Source organism: Salmo salar, chromosome 22 (assembly GCF_965601325.2).
Source record: "Salmo salar chromosome 22, fSalSal1, whole genome shotgun sequence".
Classification (NCBI taxonomy): domain Eukaryota; kingdom Metazoa; phylum Chordata; class Actinopteri; order Salmoniformes; family Salmonidae; genus Salmo; species Salmo salar.
The window spans coordinates 50362441-50382166 of NC_138312.1; the positions used below are offsets into that span (position 1 = coordinate 50362441).

Below are 19726 nucleotides of genomic sequence, written 5' to 3' on the forward strand. Positions count from 1 at the left end.
TGCAGCTGAGCTAGTGCCAGAGGCAGCAGGGTCTGCCGGTGGCTCGATGTGTCAGAGGTTGTGTTTGTAAAGCAAGCCAAACAGGCCCTTTGATGGCACACACCAGAGAATCTGGAAGCCATTTGCTTTTCCGCACTCCGTGTGCGCATCCCAAACAGCACCCTATTCCCTTTATAGTGCACTACTTTTTATCAGGGTCCATCAAAAGTAGTGCACTATATAGGGAATAGGGTGCCATTTGGGGCCACAAGCAGAGAAAGTGGAGGGCTTGATCACCTCCAGCATCTGCTGCCTGTTTATTTACCCAGCTCACTTAACCCTTTAAACAAACTAACCAGGGCTCACCGTTGTGCCACTCTTAGATTGGCCTCTGAGGACAGAATCTGTCACAGGGGCCTTAGACTAATACCCATAGAGAGACATAACATATACCTTGTTATAAGACATTGTAATGTTGTGAAGTTATACATAACTTATAAAGCATCATACCTGGATGCTTTAAGTAAAGTGTTATTATTTGTAAGAGGAGATAGAGTTTAGAACCCCCTTGTCAATGATCCTAGGCCTACTTTAGTTTGATTACATGATAATAAACTGTAATATGTATACTTGGGCCTACATAATAAACAATTTGTTGTGGTTATAGATTGCTTGCTTTCTAGCAGTTTTGGTAAGTGCACTTACCTTTTTATATCTTGTCTTGTTGCCATGTTGACCAAAACCTACATTTTTTATATAAAGGATTTGGTTTGAGTGCCACACCTCACATTCGTTTTGCATAATCACACTAATAACATATTTTGAATATCCAACAATGGTGGTAGGCCAATTTAAATTAGTGCAATGTTGGACAAGAGGTTTTTCTCATAACAATAGCTATTTTTTTGATGGTGGTGCATAATTAAATGGCAAAAGCAGCCTCCAGTGTCAAACAGTGTTTAAAGGGAATTCAATAAATAATTGAAATTCCACCATATCATGTAAATTATGCTTTAATTTATGAAAATGGTACTGACCTATTCAAATTATAAAAGTTGTTTATAGTCTATAATATCATTTTGGAGGGAAATTGTTTCTTTTGGACAGTTATTGGTCCTTTTGGACAGATTGGTTTGCCTGAACAACCCCTCCCCTTCTGCTGAAGAGCTACAGTAGGCTATAAGAGCTCACTCAAGCACGTTTACACACACTCACGGTTGATCATCTGGCCACACCATCCTACGGGGATATGTCAAAAAAAAAAATCTTATTCGAGGTGGAATTCTTATGCACGTTCTGGTCTCCACGGCTGTCCATGCCCACAAATTAAACTGTTGCCTTCTCTAGGGAATAGTTTCATTATACTTTCGTTTACCATGGCCTTTACCATGCTTCGGCCGGTGGCAACTTACCCCTTCTCCTCATATCCTCCTGACTTCAACATGATGTCGGACGACGAGGGGAACCGCAGCGAGAGCGACGGCAGCTCAGACCAGAGCTATGGATGCTGTGCCTCTTCAGAGAAGACTTGTCGGCAGATTTCCCGCGTGGTGGGAGTCGGTGGGGTTGTTGTGGTCAAACAGCGCAACACAGCCAACGCCAGGGAGCGAGACCGGACCCAAAGCGTTAACACCGCCTTCACCGCGCTCCGGACACTCATACCCACGGAGCCGGTGGACAGAAAGCTCTCCAAAATTGAAACGCTACGGTTGGCGTCCAGCTACATCTCGCACTTGGCCAACATTCTTGTCCTTGGGGACGGGTGCGAGGATGGGCAGCCGTGCTTGAGTGCAGTGTATCGCGTGCAAGGAGATGGCGAGGGGAAGCAACCCAGAACAATCTGCACCTTTTGCTTGAGCAACCAGCGGAAAGGGGTAAGCGTGCATGACAGTGCTATGTCAAGTATGAACTTCAAATATATTTAACTTATTTTACGTAGTAGACAGGCAGTAGCCTATGGTTCTGAAGTGGGCGCGTGGCACCTTTGACAGCTAGTATTGCATCATGTTATTATAGTCTACTGTTGCTGTGCATTCAATATCATTTACAAAAATAGTAATTTCACAATGATAGTATGGCATAAAAACAATACTAGGCCTATAACAAAATACTTTCTTACCATATCACTTGAAGATTCACGATAATGGGCATCCATCAGTTAAGGGCAATTTTTCAAACATGCTAAAATCTGTCAAACAGCTTCTTGAGAGAGAACACACAATGGAAAATGATCCCTGTTGGGACATCGTGCATTTATTAATATCATTTTCAGTCTGCTTAGATATCCTTTAAAGGAAAAACCGAGGAAGGGTTTGTTGATATCAATGACATTAGATTTCACTAAACTATTTGTATTATCCACAAGGGAGAATGAGCATGGATTTAAGCCAAAGACAAAGATGCATGTAGTATTCATATGTTGGTCGCAGATGGTTCCCGCTTCAGAATTTTCCAGAAATCAATTCTGATGTTAATGAAAAACATTGACCTAACATGCCATTTATTTTTGCAGGGGAAAGGTGGTCGGGGTTGTCTGAAAATGCATGCAAACCGTGCACTACGAATGAGCCGAAGATAGACAACTCTCAAACTCCAAGGATGGTTTAGTTCAAGTCCGCACCTCAGGGATAAAACTCCAGCTATCACTCCTACTCCTACACAGACCGACACATAGGCCTTTGAACTTCGGAAAAAGACTGTCAAAAATATGAGTATCAGGAATGTGTTTGTTGGAGAAAAGAATGTTCCTCTCATAATGCTAGTTTGGTGAAATGTGATTTTGGAGGAACAAATTAGACTATTTGGTTGCCTTTTCAACACCATTTTCTATTTTGCTTTGAAATTAAATATATTTTTACATAGTTGTTGTTGTCCCTAGTCTAATTTCAGCCCCTCGTACCAACAAATTTGTGGTGATGTTTTCATATGGTTAACCCCTTACACTTGTGGAAATTGGGCCATATTGAAATGTTTCTAACATAATAACAATAAAAAGCATATGCATGACCATGGTAGCAATTGAAAGAAAACACTTTGGAGATTATGGGGAAATTAACACACCAAAGGTTAAGACACAACAGTTTACCTGACACAAGACTGAATCTAAACATTACACTGTTGATTTTATGTGCATATTCCATTTACTGTACTTTTCACAGCATATGGCAAAAACTAAATCTTAAAATACTCTGGATACATTCAGTAACATATTCATTGACATTTTGGAGTAGGTGCAAGATGAGAAAAAAACGATTACAATGGTTTGACTGAGAGGTCTAACTGGTGTCTCCAATTGGCCGCCCACCTCTCCAAACTGTGCACAGTTCTTAACTAATTTCAATGTATGTGTATGACTCAAGGAAAGAGCCTTCAACTATAAGGTGATTTTTTTTTAACTCTCCTAGCTTTGATAGGAACACAGCCCGGATTCCCCACAATCACACAATTACTGTTTTTCTTTACGCAATCCAAAAACGTTCCATTATAAATTACAAATTGGGTGAGGTGGGAATCATTTGAAAGCTTATTCTCTTGCCAACATGGTTATAAAGTTGGTTAACAAGTTATAAAATATGATCTTAGTGTTAGGCTTTCAAAAGGCACTTCAGACAAACATATTGTCATGTTGGTGGTAATAGAATGGAGTTCTGACATGAGTGCATTCAAGTGTGTGTTCCGCTGCATGCAACACGACAAACATAAGCTCATTCTGTTCAGGAAAACCCAGGCAGGGCATAACACATGTCAGTCATCCTTTTAACTGTGGATCAAACATAGCGATCATAAACGTTGACACTGTAAATTACATTCGTTTTCAAATATGGAAATGTGACGTGCACATTTGGACTCACGGGTGTGTGGTTTGCTTGTATGACATCAAAGCTGTATTTATTATAATCCTCAATGTCTCATCTTTCAGAACACATCGACTTCTCTCAATTTACAGCATTTCCCTCACTCAGAGAATAACAAATGTGCAAAAGTAGCACAATTAGTGGGAGGGATGGGGGATCTTCTTGTCGCGCGCTGTGCTCAAGTTTATAACGTTTGTTAGTCAAAAACCATACTGAACTGTAAAGCGGAAAACCGGAACTCTGACGTCATGTATAGCATGTTACTGTACAGCGACTGCGTTCCAATTTATGCGTTTGACAATGACAAAATCTGTCATTTTCAACCCGTTTACGTGATGACAGGAGTGGAAAGGGCTACCGAAATGTCCACCAACAAGGTGAGGTAGTGAATTGTTTGAAGATGAAGTATATATGGGAATTTTAAGTACAGATTTGCCTTGAGCAATGCTAAGGAATCTCTAAAAGGAAGTGTGAGATGGGGCTTTTCCAAAATAGCTGAGCTGGCCGGTTCTAAAGTGGCCAACCAAGGGCCCTTTGAGCCTAGTAAGGATAGGACATAGCAAAGTGTGTGAGGAAAACATTATTCACTCCGAATCACCATTCTCTGAATTTGCTGTACAAAGTTAAAGGGGAAAACAGGAAAGGCAACCTGAGTAGATCTATTGTCAAGACTAATGATTACTCATGGAAACCATCAAAACGTGTGGCACATTGCTGAACCGATGCCCAATATCAGGAAATTATGGTTAAAGGTAGTGAGCTGAACAATTGGTAGCACTTCAGTTAAAGCCTCAACCAACTCAGGGGCTTTTGGTTATAGTGTCCACCCTGAGATTGGAAGGTTGGGACTTCAATCACCGGCCAAGTCATACAAAGACTGTAAAAATGGGACTTGATGCATTTTGCCGGGCGCTCAGCATTAAGGAGATTGGGGGTAAGGCCCTGCGATAGACTAGCATCCTATCAAATCAAATCAAACTTTATTTGTCACGTGCACCGTATACAACAAGTGTAGACCTTACTGTGAAATGCTTACTTACAAGCCAGCCCTTAACCAACAATGCAGTTCAAGAAGAGTTAAGAAAATATTTTCCAAATAAACTAAAGTAAAAAATAATAAAAATGAACACAAGAACATAACAATAACGAGGCTATATACAGGGGGTACCGATACCGAGTCAGTGTGCGGGGGTACAGGTTAGAATGAATTTGTAAATGTAGGTAGGGGTGAAGTGACTACGCATAAACAGCGAGTAGCAGCAGTGTACAAAACAAATGGACGCGGGGGGTAAATTTAATAGTCCGGTGGCCATTTGATTAATTGATCAGCAGTCTTATGGCTTGGGGGTAGAAGTTGTTGAGGAGCGTTTTGGTCCTAGACTTTGTGCTCCGAGTACGGTAGCAGAGAAAACAGTCTATGACTTAGGTGACTGGAGTCTCTGACAATTTGGGCTTTCCTCTGACACCGCCTATTATATAGGTCCTGGATTGAAGGAAGCTTGGCCCCAGTGATGTACTGTGTCGTACGCACTACCTTCTGTAGCGCCTTATGGTCAGATGCCGAGCAGTTGCCATACCAGTCAGTGATGCAACCAGTCAGGATGCTCTCGATGGTGCAGCTGTGGTGGTATGTAGACAGCTATGAAAAATAGAGGTGAAAACTTTCTAGGTAGATAGTGTGGTCTACAGCTTATCGTGAGGTGCTCTACCTCAGGCAAGCAAAACTTGAGACTTCCTTAGATATCGTGCACAAGCTGTTGTTTACGTAAATGCATAGGCCCCCGCCTGGCCATGGTTCACATCAACAGCATCCTCCTGGATACCGTAGACCCACTCGAATTCGCATACCGCCCCAACATATCCACAGATGACGCAATCTCAATTGCACTCCACATTGCCCTTTCCCGCCTGGACAAAAGGAACACCTATGTGAGAATGCTGTTCATTGACTACAGCTCAGCGTTCAACACCATAGTGCCCTCAAAGCTCATCACTAAGCTAAGGACCCTGGGACTAAACACCTTCCTCTGCATCTGAATCCTGGACTTCCTGACGGGCCGCCCCCAGGTGGTAAGGGTAGGTAACAACACATCTGCCACTCTGATCCTCAACACGGGGGCCCCTCAGGGGTGCGTGCTCAGTCCCCACCTGTACTCCCTGTTCACTCATGACTGTACGACCAGGCACAACTCCAACACCATCATTAAGTTTGCTGATGACACAACAGTGGTAGGCCTGATCACCGGCAACAATGAGACATCCTACAGGGAGGAGGTCAGAGACCTGACCGTGTGGTGCAAGGACAACATCCTCTCCCTCAACGTGATCAAGACAAAGGAGATGATTGTGGACTACAGGAAAAGGAGGACCGAGCACGCCACAGGTTGAGAGCTTCAAGTTCCTTGGCGTCCACATCACCAACAAACTAACATGGTCCAAACACATCAAGGCAGTCATGAAGAGGGCAGGACAAAACCTATTCCCCCTCAGGAGACTGAAAAGATTTGGCATGGGTCCTCAGATCCTCAAAAAGGTTTTACAGCTGCACCATCAAGAGCATCCTGACGGGTTGCATCACTGCCTGCTATGGCAACTGCTTAGCCTTTGACCGCAAGGCACTACAGAGGGTAGTGCGTACGGCCCAGTACATCACCGGTGCCAAGCTTCCTGCCATCCAGGACCTCTATACCAGGCGGTGTCAGAGGAAGGCCCTAAAAATTGTCAAAGACTCCAGCCACCATAGTCATAGACTGTTCTCTCTGCTACCGCAGGGTAAGCGGTACTGGAGCGCCAAGTCTAGGTCCAAGAAGCTTCTAAACAGCTTCTACCCCCAAGCCATAAGACTCCTGAACAGCTAATCAAATTGCTTCCCAGACTATTTGCACCCCCCCCCCTCCCCGGACCCCCCCACCCTGCTGCTTCTCTCTGTTATTATCTATGCATAGCCACTTTAATAACCCTATCTGCATGTACATAATTATCTCAATTACCTCAACACCGGTGCAACCGCACAATGACACATTAACTCTGAACCGGCACCCCCTGTATATAGCCCTGCTTTGTTATTTACTGCTGATCCTTAATTATTTGTTTTTCTTTTCTCTTTCTCTTTTTTAGGTATTTTCTTAAAACTGCATTGTTGGTTAAGGGCTTGTAAGTAAGCATTTCACTATAAGATCTACACCTGTTGTATTCGGCGCATGTGACAAATAACATTTGATTTTATTTAACATCGGCTACTGAGAGCGATATCACATGGTCATCCAGAACAGCTGGTGCTCTCGTGATTGCTTCAGTGTTGCTTGCTTCGAAGCGAGCATTAAAGGCATTTAGCTCGTCTGGTTGGCTCGCGTCACTGGGCAGCTCGCGTCTGGGTTTCCCTTTGTAGTCCATAATAGTTTTCAAGCCCTGCCACATCCGATGAGCGTCAGGTCCCGTGTAGTAGGATTCAATCTTAATCCTGTATTGACCCTTTGCTTGTTTGATGGTTCAGCTGAGGGCATCGCAGGATTTCTTATAGGCGTCTGGATTAGTGTCCTGCACCTGGAAAGCGGAAGCTCTAGCATTTAGCTCGATGCGGATGTTGCCTGTAATCCATGGCTTCTGGTTGGGATATGTACGTATGGTCACTGTGGGGATGACGTCGTCGATGCACTTATTGATGAAGCCCATGACTGAGGTGGTATAATCCTCAATGCCATTGGATGAATCCCGGAACATATTTCAGTCTGTGCTAGCAAAACAGTCCTGTAGTATAGCATCCGCGCCATCTGACCACTTCTGTATTGAGCAAGTTTTTGCTTGTACGCAGAAATCACGAGGATAAAATGATGATTGGATTTGCAAAATGGAGGGCGGGGGAGAGCTTTGTATGCATCTCTGTGTGTGGAGTAAAGGTGGTCTAGAGTTTTTTGAGTCTGGTTGTGTAACAGTGTAGGTTCCGTCCCTCTCTTTGCCCCAACCTGGGCTCGAACCAGGGATCCTTGCACACATCAACAACTGACACCCCACAAAGCATCGTTACCCATTGCGCCACAAAAGCCTCGGCCCTTGCAACGCAAGGGGAAACCCTACTTCAGGTCTCAGAGCGAGTGACGTCACCGATTGAAACGCTATTAGCGCGCACCACCGCTAACTACTAGCCATTTCACATCGGTTACAGTTGCATATGTGACATGCTGGTAAAAATGTGGTAAAACTGATTTGAGTTTGCCTGCATTAAAGGCCAGCATCGGTCTGTGGTGGTAAATAGACGGCTACAAATAATATAGATGAGAACACTCTTGGTAGAGAATGTGGTCTACAGCTTATCATAAGGTATACCTCAGACGGCAATACCTCGAGACTTCTTTAATACTAGACATCGCGCACCAGCTGTTATTGACAAAAAGACAATCACCCCCACCCCTCGTCTTACCAGACGTAGCTTCTCTGTTCTGCCGGTGCATTTAAAAGCCCCCCAGCTCCATATTGTCCATGTCGTCGTTCAGCCACGACTCGGTGAAACATAGGATATTACACTTCTTAATGTCCCGTTGGTAGGATAATAGTAGGTCATCCATTTTATTTTCCAATGATTGCATGTTAGCAAGTAGCGGTTCATTGACCCCCCCCCCCCCTGTTACACTGTTACTACTCGCTGTTTATTATCTATGCATAGTCCCTTTACCCCTACCTACATGTACAAATTATCTCGACTAACCTGTACCCCCACACATTGACTCTGTACCGGTACCCCCTGTATATAGCCTCATTATTGTTATTTTATTGTGTAACTTTTCATTTAGTTTTTACTTCAGTTTATTTAGTAAATATTTTCTTAACTCTATTTTCTTAAAACTGCATTGTTGATTAAGGGCTTGTAAGTACGCATTTCACGGTAAGGTCTACACCTGTTCGGCACATGTGACAAATAAAAGGTGATTTGATTTGATTACTTGTACATCAAGCTGCCACATGCTACAGAAACAGGAGAGGCTTGTGCTCCTATGAGCCATTCCAGCTCACTTGTGCAAGGCTACTTACTTAGTTAAAGCCTGGAGGTATAATTAAGCAATAAGGCCCAAGGAGGTGTGGTATACGGCCAATATACCACGGCTAAGGGCTGTTCTTATGCATGACACAACGCAGAGTATATGTTGGCCATATACCACAAATCCCTGAGGTGCCTTATTGCTTTTATAAACTGGTTATGACCAAACTACTTGTTTACTGTTCTATTTATGGTTAGAGTTGGGCCACTAACCAAAAGCTTGCCGGTTTGAAAACTGGTTTGAAAACTCTAATGCAAGAAGGCACCTCAAGGGTATGTGGTATAATAACTAAGTTTCTCATTGTGCATAAGAACAACCCTTAGGGGTGGTATAGTCCCAGTCGGTAGATAGTACACACGCCTGTGGGGAAAAAAACCTGTGGTTACCTAGGTTACCGTAATACGGGCCTTGACCTCCATTTTTTGTTGTATGCTTGTTTTAGCCAATTACAAAACTACATTTTAAAAAAGTACAATATGTCTAAAGATGACTTTTCAACATTGCCTTCTGCAGAGCATTCTCACTACTTAGAAAAAACATTTTCATGATGTTGCTAGCAGCCATGTGAATGAGTCCTTGCTAGCTACCGCCAGAACATTAAGCTAGACAAGACGAACAACACAAACAAACGGACTATACTAAACAAGTTAAACGTCGTACCTGTGATGAAATGTTTCCCATTCACATAGCTACCTGTAGCCTACTTGGGCACCAGCACCCCACATTTCCCACTCTCCCACCCCGAATAGCTTGAAGCCACAGGGCTTTTCTCGCAGGCTCTGCTTCCCTACATGGGAGCATTGCGAACCATAGGTGTCACGATCCTCTTCGTCAGAAGATATGTTGAAATCGCTGTCGGAAAAAGTTGACCAATATGCAGCGGATTGCGTGCTCATCATACTTTATTAAAATGTGAACACCACGAACAAAACAAGAAAACAACGACCGACAGGAACAGTATAGCAGGCTACACACATATAGCCGTGCTAAAACAACTACCCACAAACAACAAGACCAAACACACCCTAATATATAGGACTCCCAATCAAAGGCAACTAGAAAACACCTGCCTTCAATTGAGAGTCCATACCCCAATTAACTAACATAGAAACAGAACAGATAGAAAACCCATAGAAACACAAACATAGAAAAGAAACCCAAAACACCGACTACATAAACTAATACCCTCTGCCACGTCCTGACCAAACTACAATAACACATAATCCTTTATACTGGTCAGGACGTGACAATAGGTCGGAATTTTTGACCTGGTTACATGTATACCACGGTTTTCAGCCAATCGGCATCCAGGGCTCGAACGGCCCGGTTTATGATGGCCATTATAAAATGGGTTGGTTGAATCCTGGATGCTAATTGGTTGATAGCATCCATTCCTGAAAAATGTCATAATGCGATAATTCCATTTCAAGTATCAATGCACATCCACTGTTACTTCCCCATGCTTCTTCCATAGCATTGTGCCTTTCTGTATTTTGAAAGTTCTATATCTTGGAAACTTGATTGGTGACATGCAACATTTGTTGGGACTATATCAACAGTGGACTAATGAAACAAATACCAAAAGATAGTTTTTGAGTGGAACTTTCCTTTAAGTAAAGTGTTATTAACTGAACAAATTACATGTTTGAGTTACAGATCCACAAGTTTATCAATTCTCAGGTCTGCAGTACAGTGCACTTAGAGTAGAAAACCATTTAATGATTTTAGCTTAGAATGTATTGAAGCTGCATTTCAAGAGCTGCAGAGGATCCAAGTAAGCAGTAAGTTGCAGGGTGTTCTTTGGCACTGGTGTGTTTCAGTGAATCTCGTGGGCTTTTAATGCACATGTGCTATTGATCAGTCACACCTAATATCACCTAGCAGCCTGTGTCGAGAAAAACACAGCTGCTGATATATTAATGGTGTAAATCACAACTCTAGTCTCCGGAGCTGGAGCGGTATGGGGGAATGGGGGGTCGCTTTTAAGAGGGGAGTTGTTGCTTTGTAAGCACTTCTAAACTGGTGCAAGTTGTGATTTAGCCCTTTTTTTTTATAATCATCTGTCATAAAGACAACTTATTGCTGTCATATTGACTTATATGTCTTTTCTCCATAACACACATGAGGTAATCTTGTTTGAATAGTTGGTTACCTCAACTCTGATAATATAAGGACAAAAAAATCTATATTTGCAGTTAGTTAGTTACCATTATCAGATTTGGAATGTTGTCATGTCACCAAAATAACTACATTACTGTAAATGACAGGTGTCACAAAGTGGCATTGCAGTGGTGCGTTACGTTACAGCCGTAACTCATGAAGAACGTCCAAATAATTGCGCACTTGCATAAAAACACTCCCAGTCCCACTCCCCTCTCTATCTGCTGTCCAACAGACGTGAGTTCAAACAATATTCAAAAACATTTCTAATACTGTAGCTGGGCTCAAGTGAGCTTGCCTGGTTGCAATGGAACCAATGGAAGAGTCCTAAACCACGCCCACCTGGCACTCCAGGCACACTAATGCAAACGCTCAAATATATGAACAATTTCAAATAGTATTTGAACCTGATATGCTGTCAAAACATATCTAAATAGAAGCTGCTGCTGCCTGAGCTTATCCTGAAAGTCTGGGTTTTGGGCCCACAAGGGCCCCTTCAAATGGCTCCCAGAGGGCCCCAAGGCAGGAAGATGACACGGAGGAACAGGAAGGAAAAGCCGGAGCAGCCAGCACGGCAGAGGCCCTCCCTGTGGGGCCAGCAAGTCCTGGGTCAGTGCCAGTACTGACATCAGCCTGCAGAGCTGGGGTCCAGATGTCCAGCTTCTAATTTTAATTCCTGGGTGGGAAAGCCTGGCATTCCATCATGTATTATACAAGTCTAGAGGGATAAACTGTAACACCAAGTCCCTAACAGCTGATAAGGTTACAGGAGAAAAGATGTTACACTGTAAAAGTATGGCAACCTGTACTGTAATAGCGCCAGGCATGGAGGCTGTTGTTTTTAGTGTTACTTATCTTTATTTTACAGAGTAATTTGACTAAGAGCAGATATTTACAGCAGCAACCTGTACGTCATTGAGAACAGAACATTTAACTGCCATGGGGTTAAGAAGGAATAAAAGGAACATATACATTTAGAAGCAAATTGTCTTGTCAACGAGTCCAAACGCATCAATTCCTCAATTCCTATCTGCTAAACATTTGGTAAGGAAACCATGGGACAACTACATGAGGCTAATATTGTGATGCAGTGCCGTCCACAATGCTTCGACCAAAACAAACACTTATGCTGCTGTATCTCAGACAATCGACCAGGGAGCTCCCCCCTCCCCCTCCCCCATTCAACTTAAAGTTTCCTGGCCAACCTGCACGTCAGGAAAGCTAATCGCCATCAGATACGGCACTGCGGCCCTTTCATGAGACATGGCTTTGGATACGCTGCTTCCGATTTTTTATGATCCTTTTTTCCATGGTAGGAGGGTGGGGAGCCACCCAATCCAGCCAAGCAGTCCCAACCAGAGCCAGACAGAGGGAGGGATACAATGTGTGCATGCATGTGTGTGTGTGCGTGGCTGTGTGTGTGCGTGTACCGTAGAAGCGATACTGTTGACACACTCTCCACCCGACGGACACCCTGTGGGCTATTGTTTCTCTACAGTGTGAGGAAGGGAATGAATGCTCTGAGACATTAGCCCAGAGACAATGTCAGTCTGCCGGGGCCGGGCCCTGATTGCCATGTGTCCCTGGCTCCCGCTTCTGCCGCTGGGCCTCAGACCCAGGGTGGGGTCCTTAATGCAGAGGTGAAAAGGCGGCTAATTTCTAGCCTGATTTCTTCCCTGCCAAATTATAAAAAAAATATGAGTGCACAAGCAGCCCTTCAGGAGGAAGTAACCATCCATCATGACGTAGTCATTCATCGTTGTTTTGCGCATGAGCATGGGATCACTGGGGGTCAAGTGGAGCTGCCCAACGATCAGGTCTGCTTGTATAATACCAGACACTAGGCACAAAACCTCTCAGAGTAGGAGTGCTGGGACAGGAGGGTCAGGTCCCTCCTGTCCATGCCATCTTATTCGTTACGATCTAAAATATATATTTTTTATCCTAGATCAGCACTCTGAGGCGCTTTATGAATACGGGCCTTGACATCCATCTACCATGAACTTAATTTTATGAGTCTTCAATACATCTCAATGTTAGAATGAATAAATCAGGAAATGGAATGCAGGTCGTGTTGTTTAGCGTTCTTTTCCTCTCTTGTAAACTTTACGTGTATCTAATGGTTGCATCACCACAAAAGTGTAACTCTGTGCCGTACACTCACTGACCAACTATTTTCTGTATATCCTAACTTCGACATTAGATGGTGTGAATGACTTAAATGTGTAAAATGAGGTCTAAGAGCCTATAAATCTGATATTTTTGTTGTCACTCAGGACAGCGATGTCTGACACTTTCCCACCAGTTCCAATGTGTGTGTGAGAATGTGTGTGTTTTATTTTTGTTTTTACAGTAGCTTGGAAACTCTTCTGGCTGGGTAGATGACTAGACATCTAAAACGTAAAATAAGGTGGGCCACATTTCATTTTAACACCAGGAGCAATTGTTAGGAGGATATCCTCAATCAAGGACCCCAAGGACCCAAAGACCGCAATGAATAGCCTCACTTACAGAAACAAAATAAAACCCTACATAATGTGGGATAATTGCTGTGAGGGTGTTTATTGTTGTTCTTAAGAATTGTCCGGCCAGACGTCTAGACATATATCTGAAACATCTGCAAGCAGCATGGTGACATTTCACATGGATCCAGTCTAACCTAACCATTTTGAAGTGGGAAGTGGCCAGCATAACCAAAAGGGGACAGCAACACAACACACATTTACAACTGTGTATGGGCACAGCTAGGTTCAGTTGGCCTACTGTAGCCTACTTATCTCACTGGCACAGCATTCACAGATGCAAGTTACATATTGCCCCCTTGTGGTGTAGCCTAAATAAAGTTTCTGGAATGTTATATATAACGTCTATCTATGCTCTGGAGTGGGGTGTAAAGAAAATTGCACGTTTGTTTTATGAAACTATATTTTAATTATGTTTTTATTCATTGCTCTTTGAATTAATTACCATTTGACTGTTGTCTGTTAGTTGATGATACATGTCCAGCTGACACTTTTTATTTGATTTTTTGATTTCACCTTTATTTAACCAGGTAGGCCAGTTGAGAACAAGTTCTCATTTACAACTGCGTCCTGGCCAAGATAAAGCAAAGCAGTGTGACAAAAACAACAACACATAATTACACATAAACAAACGTACAGTCAATAACACAAAAGAAAAGATCGATGTACAGTGTGTGCAAATGTAGAAGAGTAGGGAGGTAGGCAATAAATAGGCCCTAGAGGCAAAAATAATACAATTTAGCATTAATACTGGAGTGATAGATGTGCAGATAATGATGTGCAAGTAGAGATACTGGGGTGCAAAAGAACAAGAGGGTAATAATATGGGGATGAGGTAGTTGGGTGTGCTATTTACAGATAGTGTACAGGTACAGTGATCGGTAAACTGCTCTGACAGCTGATGCTTAAAGTTAGAGAGGGAGATATAAGACTCCAGCTTCAGAGATTTTTGCAATTCGTTCCAGTCATTGGCAGCAGAGAACTGAAAGGAAAGGCGGCCAAAGGAAGTGTTGGCTTTGGGGATGACCAGTGCAATATACCTGCTGGTGCGCGTGCTACGGAGGGGTGTTGCTATTGTGATCAGTGAGCTGAGATAAGGCGGGGCTTTACCTAGCAAAGACTTATAGATGCCCTGGAGCCAGTGGGTTTGGCGACAGATATGTAGTGAGGGCCAGCCAACGAGAGCATACAGGTCGCAGTGGTGGGTAGCATATGGGGCTTTGGTGATAAAACGGATGGCACTGTGATAGACTACATCCAGTTTGCTGAGTAGTGTTGGGGGCTATTTTGTAAATGACATCGCCGAAGTCAAGGATTGGTAGGATAGTGAGTTTTACGAGGGTATGTTTGGCGGCATGAGTGAAGGAGGCTTTGTTGCGAAATAGGAAGCCGATTCTAGATTTAATTTTGGATTGGAGATGCTTAATGTGAGTCTGGAAGGAGAGTTTACAGTCTAACCAGACACCTAGGTATTTGTAGTTGTCCACATATTCTAGGTCAGAACCGTCCAGAGTAGTGATGCTGGTCGGGTGGGAGGGTGCGGGCAGCAATCGGTTGAAGAGCATGCACTTAGTTTTACTAGCATTTAAAAGCAGTTGGAGGCCATAGAAGGAGTGTTGTATAGCGTTGAAGCTCGTTTGGAGGTTTGTTAGCACAGTGTCCAAATAAGGGCCAGATGTATACAGAATGGTGTCGTCTGCGTATAGATGGATCAGAGAATCACCAGCAGCAAGAGTGACATCATTGATATATACAGAGAAAAGAGTCGGCCCGAGAATTGAACCCTGTGGCACCCCCATGGAGACTGCCAGAGGTCCAGACAACAGGCCCTCCGATTTGCCACACTGAACTCTATCTGAGAAGTAGTTGGTGAACAAACTACTTAAAGTTAAAGTTGGTGAACCAACTACTTAAAGACCCAGTGCTGTCAAAAACATGATATCCTGTGTTGTATATATACACCACCGTTCAAAAGTTTTGTCCATTAAAATAACATCAAATTGATCAGAAATACAGTGCAGACATTGTTAATGTTGTAAATGACTATTGTAGTTGGAAACTGCAGATTCTTTTAATGGACTATCTACATAGGCGTACAGAGGCCCATTATCAGCAACCATCACTGTGTTCCAGTGATGGTTGTGTTCCAATGGCATGTTGTGTTAGCTAATCCAAGTTTATCATTTTTAAAGGATAATTGATCATTAGAAAACCCTTTTGCAATTATGTTAGCACAGCTGAAAACTTTTGTTCTGATTAAAGAAGCAATAAAACTGGCCTTCTTTAGACTAGTTGAGTGTCTGGAGCATCAGCATTTGTGGGTTCGATTACAGGCTCAAAATGGACAGAAACAAAGATCTTTCTTCTGAAACTCGTCAGTCTGTTCTTGTTCTGAAAAATAAAGGCTATTCCATGCGAGAAATTTCCAAGAAACTGAAGATCTCGTACAACGCTGTGTACTACTCCCTTCACAGAACAGCAAATCAAATCAAATCAAAGTCTATTTGTCACGTGCGCTGAATACAACAGGTGTAGACCTTACAGTGAAATGCTTACTTACAGCCTCTAACCAATAGTGCAAAAAAGGTATTAGGTGAACAAAAGGTAGGTAAAGAAATAAAACAACCGTAAAAAGACAGGCTATATACAGTAGTGAGGCTATAGAAGTAGCGAGGCTACATACAGACACCGGTTAGTCAGGCTGATTGAGGTAGTATTTACATGTAGATATGGTTAAAGTGACTATGCATATATGATGAACAGAGAGTAGCAGTAGCGTAAAAGAGGGGTTGGCGCGTGGTATGTGGGACACAATGCAGAATGTCCGGGTAGCCAATGTGTGGGAGCACTGGTTGGTCTGCCCAATTGAGGTAGTATGTACATCAAATCAAATCAAATCAAATTTATTTTTATATAGCCCTTCGTACATCAGCTGATATTCTCAAAGTGCTGTACAGAAACCCAGCCTAAAACCCCAAACAGCAAGCAAAGCATGTGAAAGAAGCACGGTGGCTAGGAAAAACTCCCTAGGAAAAACTCCCTAGAAAGGCCAAAAACCTAGGAAGAAACCTAGAGAGGAACCAGGCTATGAGGGGTGGCCAGTCCTCTTCTGGCTGTGCAGGGTGGATATTATAACAGAACATGGTCAAGATGTTAAAATGTTCATAAATGACCAGCATGGTCAAATAATAATAATAATCATAGTAGTTGTCGAGGGTGCAACAAGCACGTCCGGTGAACAGGTCAGGGTTCCATAGCCACAGGCAGAACAGTTGAAACTGGAGCAGCAGCACGGCCAGGTGGACTGGGGACAGCAAGGAGTCATCATACCAGGTAGTCCTGAGGCATGGTCCTAGGGCTCAGGTCCTCCGAGAGAAAGACAGAAAGAGAGAAAGAGAGAATTAGAGAGAGCATATTTAAATACACACAGGACACCGGATAAGACAAGAGAAATACTCCAGATGTAACAGACTGACCCTAGCCCCCCGACACATAAACTACTGCAGCATAAATACTGGAGGCTGAGACAGGAGGGATCAGAAGACACTGTGGCCCCATCCGATGATACCCCCGGACAGGGCCAAACAGGCAGGATATAACCCCACCCACTTTGCCAAAGCACAGCCCCCACACCACTAGAGGGATGTCTCCAACCACCAACTTACCGTCCTAAGACAAGCCCGAGTATAGCCCACAACGATCTCCGCCATGGCACAACCCAAGGGGGGGGGGGGCGCCAACCCAGACAGGAAGACCACGTCAGTGACTCAACCCACTCAAGTGACACACCCCTCCCATGGACGGCATGGAAGAACACCAGTAGGCCAGTGACTCAGCCCCTGTAAAAGGGTTAGAGGCAGAGAATCCCAGTGGTGAATGTATAGTTAACGTGACTATGCATATATGATAAACAGAGAGTAGCAGCAGCGTAAAAAGAGGGGTTGGGGGGGAGCACACAATGCAAATAGTCCGGGTAGCCATTTGATTAGATGTTCAGGAGTCTTATGGCTTGGGGGTAAAAACTGTTGAGAAGCCTTTTTGTCCTAGACTTGGCACTCCGGTACTGCTTGCCATGCGGTAGTAGAGAGAACAGTCTATGACTGGGGTGGCTGGGGTCTTTGACAATTTTTAGGGCCTTCCTCTGACACCGCCTGGTGTAGAGGTCCTGGATGGCAGGCAGCTTAGCCCCAGTGATGTACTGGGCCGTACGCACTACCCTCTGTAGTGCCTTGCGGTCAGATGCCGAGCAATTGTCGTACCAGGCAGTGACGCAACCAGTCAGGATGCTCTCGATATTGCAGCTGTAGAACCTTTTGAGGATCTCAGGACCCATGTCAAATCTTTTTAGTTTCCTGAGGAGGAATAGGCTTTGTCATGCCCTCTTCACGCTTGTCTTGGTGTGTTTGGACCATTCTAGTTTGTTGCTGATGTGGACACCAAGGAACTTGAAGCTCTCAACCTGCTCCACTACAGCCATGTCGATGAGAATGGGGGCGTGCTCGGTCCTCCTTTTCCTGTAGTCCACAATAATCTCCTTAGTCTTGGTTACGTTGAGGGATAGGTTGTTATTCTGGCACAGATCTCTGACATCCTCCCTATAGGTTGTCTCGTCGTTGTCGGTGATCAGGCCTACCACTGTTGTGTCGTCTGCAAACTTAATGATGGTGTTGGAGTCATGCCTGGCCATGCAGTCGTGGGTGAACAGGGAGTACAGGAGGAGTCTGAGCATGCACCCCTGTGAGCTCCAGGGTTGAGGATCAGCGTGGCAGATGTGTTGCTACCTACCCTTACCACCTGGGGGCGGCCCGTCAGGAAGTCCAGGATCCAGTTGCAGAGGGAGGTGTTGAGTCCCAGGATCCTTAGCTTAGTGATGAGCTTTGAGGGCACTATGGTGTTGAACGCTGAGCTGTAGTCAGTGAATAGCATTCTCACATAAGTGTTCCTTTTGTCCAGGTGGGAAAGGGCAGTGTGGAGTGCAATAGAGATTGCATCATCTGTGGATCTGTTTGGGTGGTATGCAAATTGGAGTGGGTCAAGTGTTTCTGGGATAATGGTGTTGATGTGAGCCATTACCAACCTTTCAAAGCACTTCATGGCTACGGACATGAGAGCTACGGGTCTGTAGTCATTTAGGCAGGTTGCCTTTGTGTTCTTGGGCACAGGGACTATGGTGGTTTGCTTGAAACATGTTGGTATTACAGACTCAATCAGGGACATGTTGAAAATGTCAGTGAAGACACCTGCCAGTTGGTCAGCACATGCCCGGAGCACACGTCCTGGTAATCCATCTGGCCCCACAGCCTTGTGTATATTGACGTGTTTAAAGGTCTTACTCACTTCGGCTATGGAGAGCGTGATCACACAGTCGTCCGGAACAGATGATGCTCTCATGCATGCCTCAGTGTTGCTTGCCTCCAAGCGAGCATAGAAGTGATTTAGCTCGTCTGGTAGGCTCGTGTCACTGGGCAGCTCACGGCTGTGCTTCCCTTTGTAGTCTGTAATAGTTTGCAAGCCCTGCCACATAAGATGAGCATCGGAGCCGGTGTAGTATGATTCAATCTTAGCCCTGTATGACGCTTTGCCTGGTTGATGGTTCATCGGAGGGCATAGCAGGATTTCTTGTAAGCTTCCAGATTAGAATCCCGCTCCTTGAAAGCGGCAGCTCTACCCTTTAGCTCAGTGCGAATGTTGCCTGTAATCCATGGCTTCTGGTTGGAGTATGTACGTACAGTCACTGTGGGGACGACATCCACTATGCACTTATTGATAAAGCCAGTGACTGATGTGGTGTGCTCCTTAATGCCATCGGAAGAATTCCGGAACATATTCCATTCTGTGATAGCAAAACAGTCCTGTAGTTTAGCATCTGCTTCATCTGACCACTTTTTTATAGACCGAGTCACTGGTGCTTCCTGCTTTAATTTTTGCTTGTAAGCAGGACTCAGGAGGATAGAGTTGTGGTCGGATTTACCAAATGGAGGGCGAGGGAGAGCTTTGTACGCGTCTCTGTGTGTGGAGTACAGGTGATCTAGAATTTTTTTCCCTCTGGTTGCACGTTTAACATGTTGATGGAAATTTGGTAGAACTGATTTAAGTTTCCATGCATAAAAGTCTCCGGCCACTAGGAGCGCTGCCTCTGGGTGAGTGGTTTCCTGTTTGCTTATTTCCTTATACAGCT

General features: G+C 44.1%; 1 protein-coding gene across 1 annotated transcript; it reads left to right on the forward strand.

Annotated features, from left to right (window-relative positions):
- The first annotated feature begins 1189 nt into the window (after positions 1 to 1189).
- On the forward strand, positions 1190 to 2840 carry LOC106583627 (transcription factor 15). Its single transcript, XM_014168016.3, has 2 exons — positions 1190 to 1853; positions 2492 to 2840. Exons 1-2 carry the CDS (start codon positions 1356 to 1358, stop codon positions 2555 to 2557), a joined length of 564 nt encoding a protein of 187 aa, XP_014023491.1. The 5' UTR covers positions 1190 to 1355; the 3' UTR covers positions 2558 to 2840.
- Positions 2841 to 19726: the final 16886 nt, after the last annotated feature.

Bases quoted from the DNA above. Each gene is read 5' to 3' on its own strand.
- LOC106583627 (XM_014168016.3), top strand. From the start codon at position 1,356: ATGGCCTTTACCATGCTTCGGCCGGTGGCAACTTACCCCTTCTCCTCA. The intron at 1,854-2,491 runs GTAAGCGTGCAT...TTATTTTTGCAG, and splicing joins TGAGCAACCAGCGGAAAGGG to GGGAAAGGTGGTCGGGGTTG.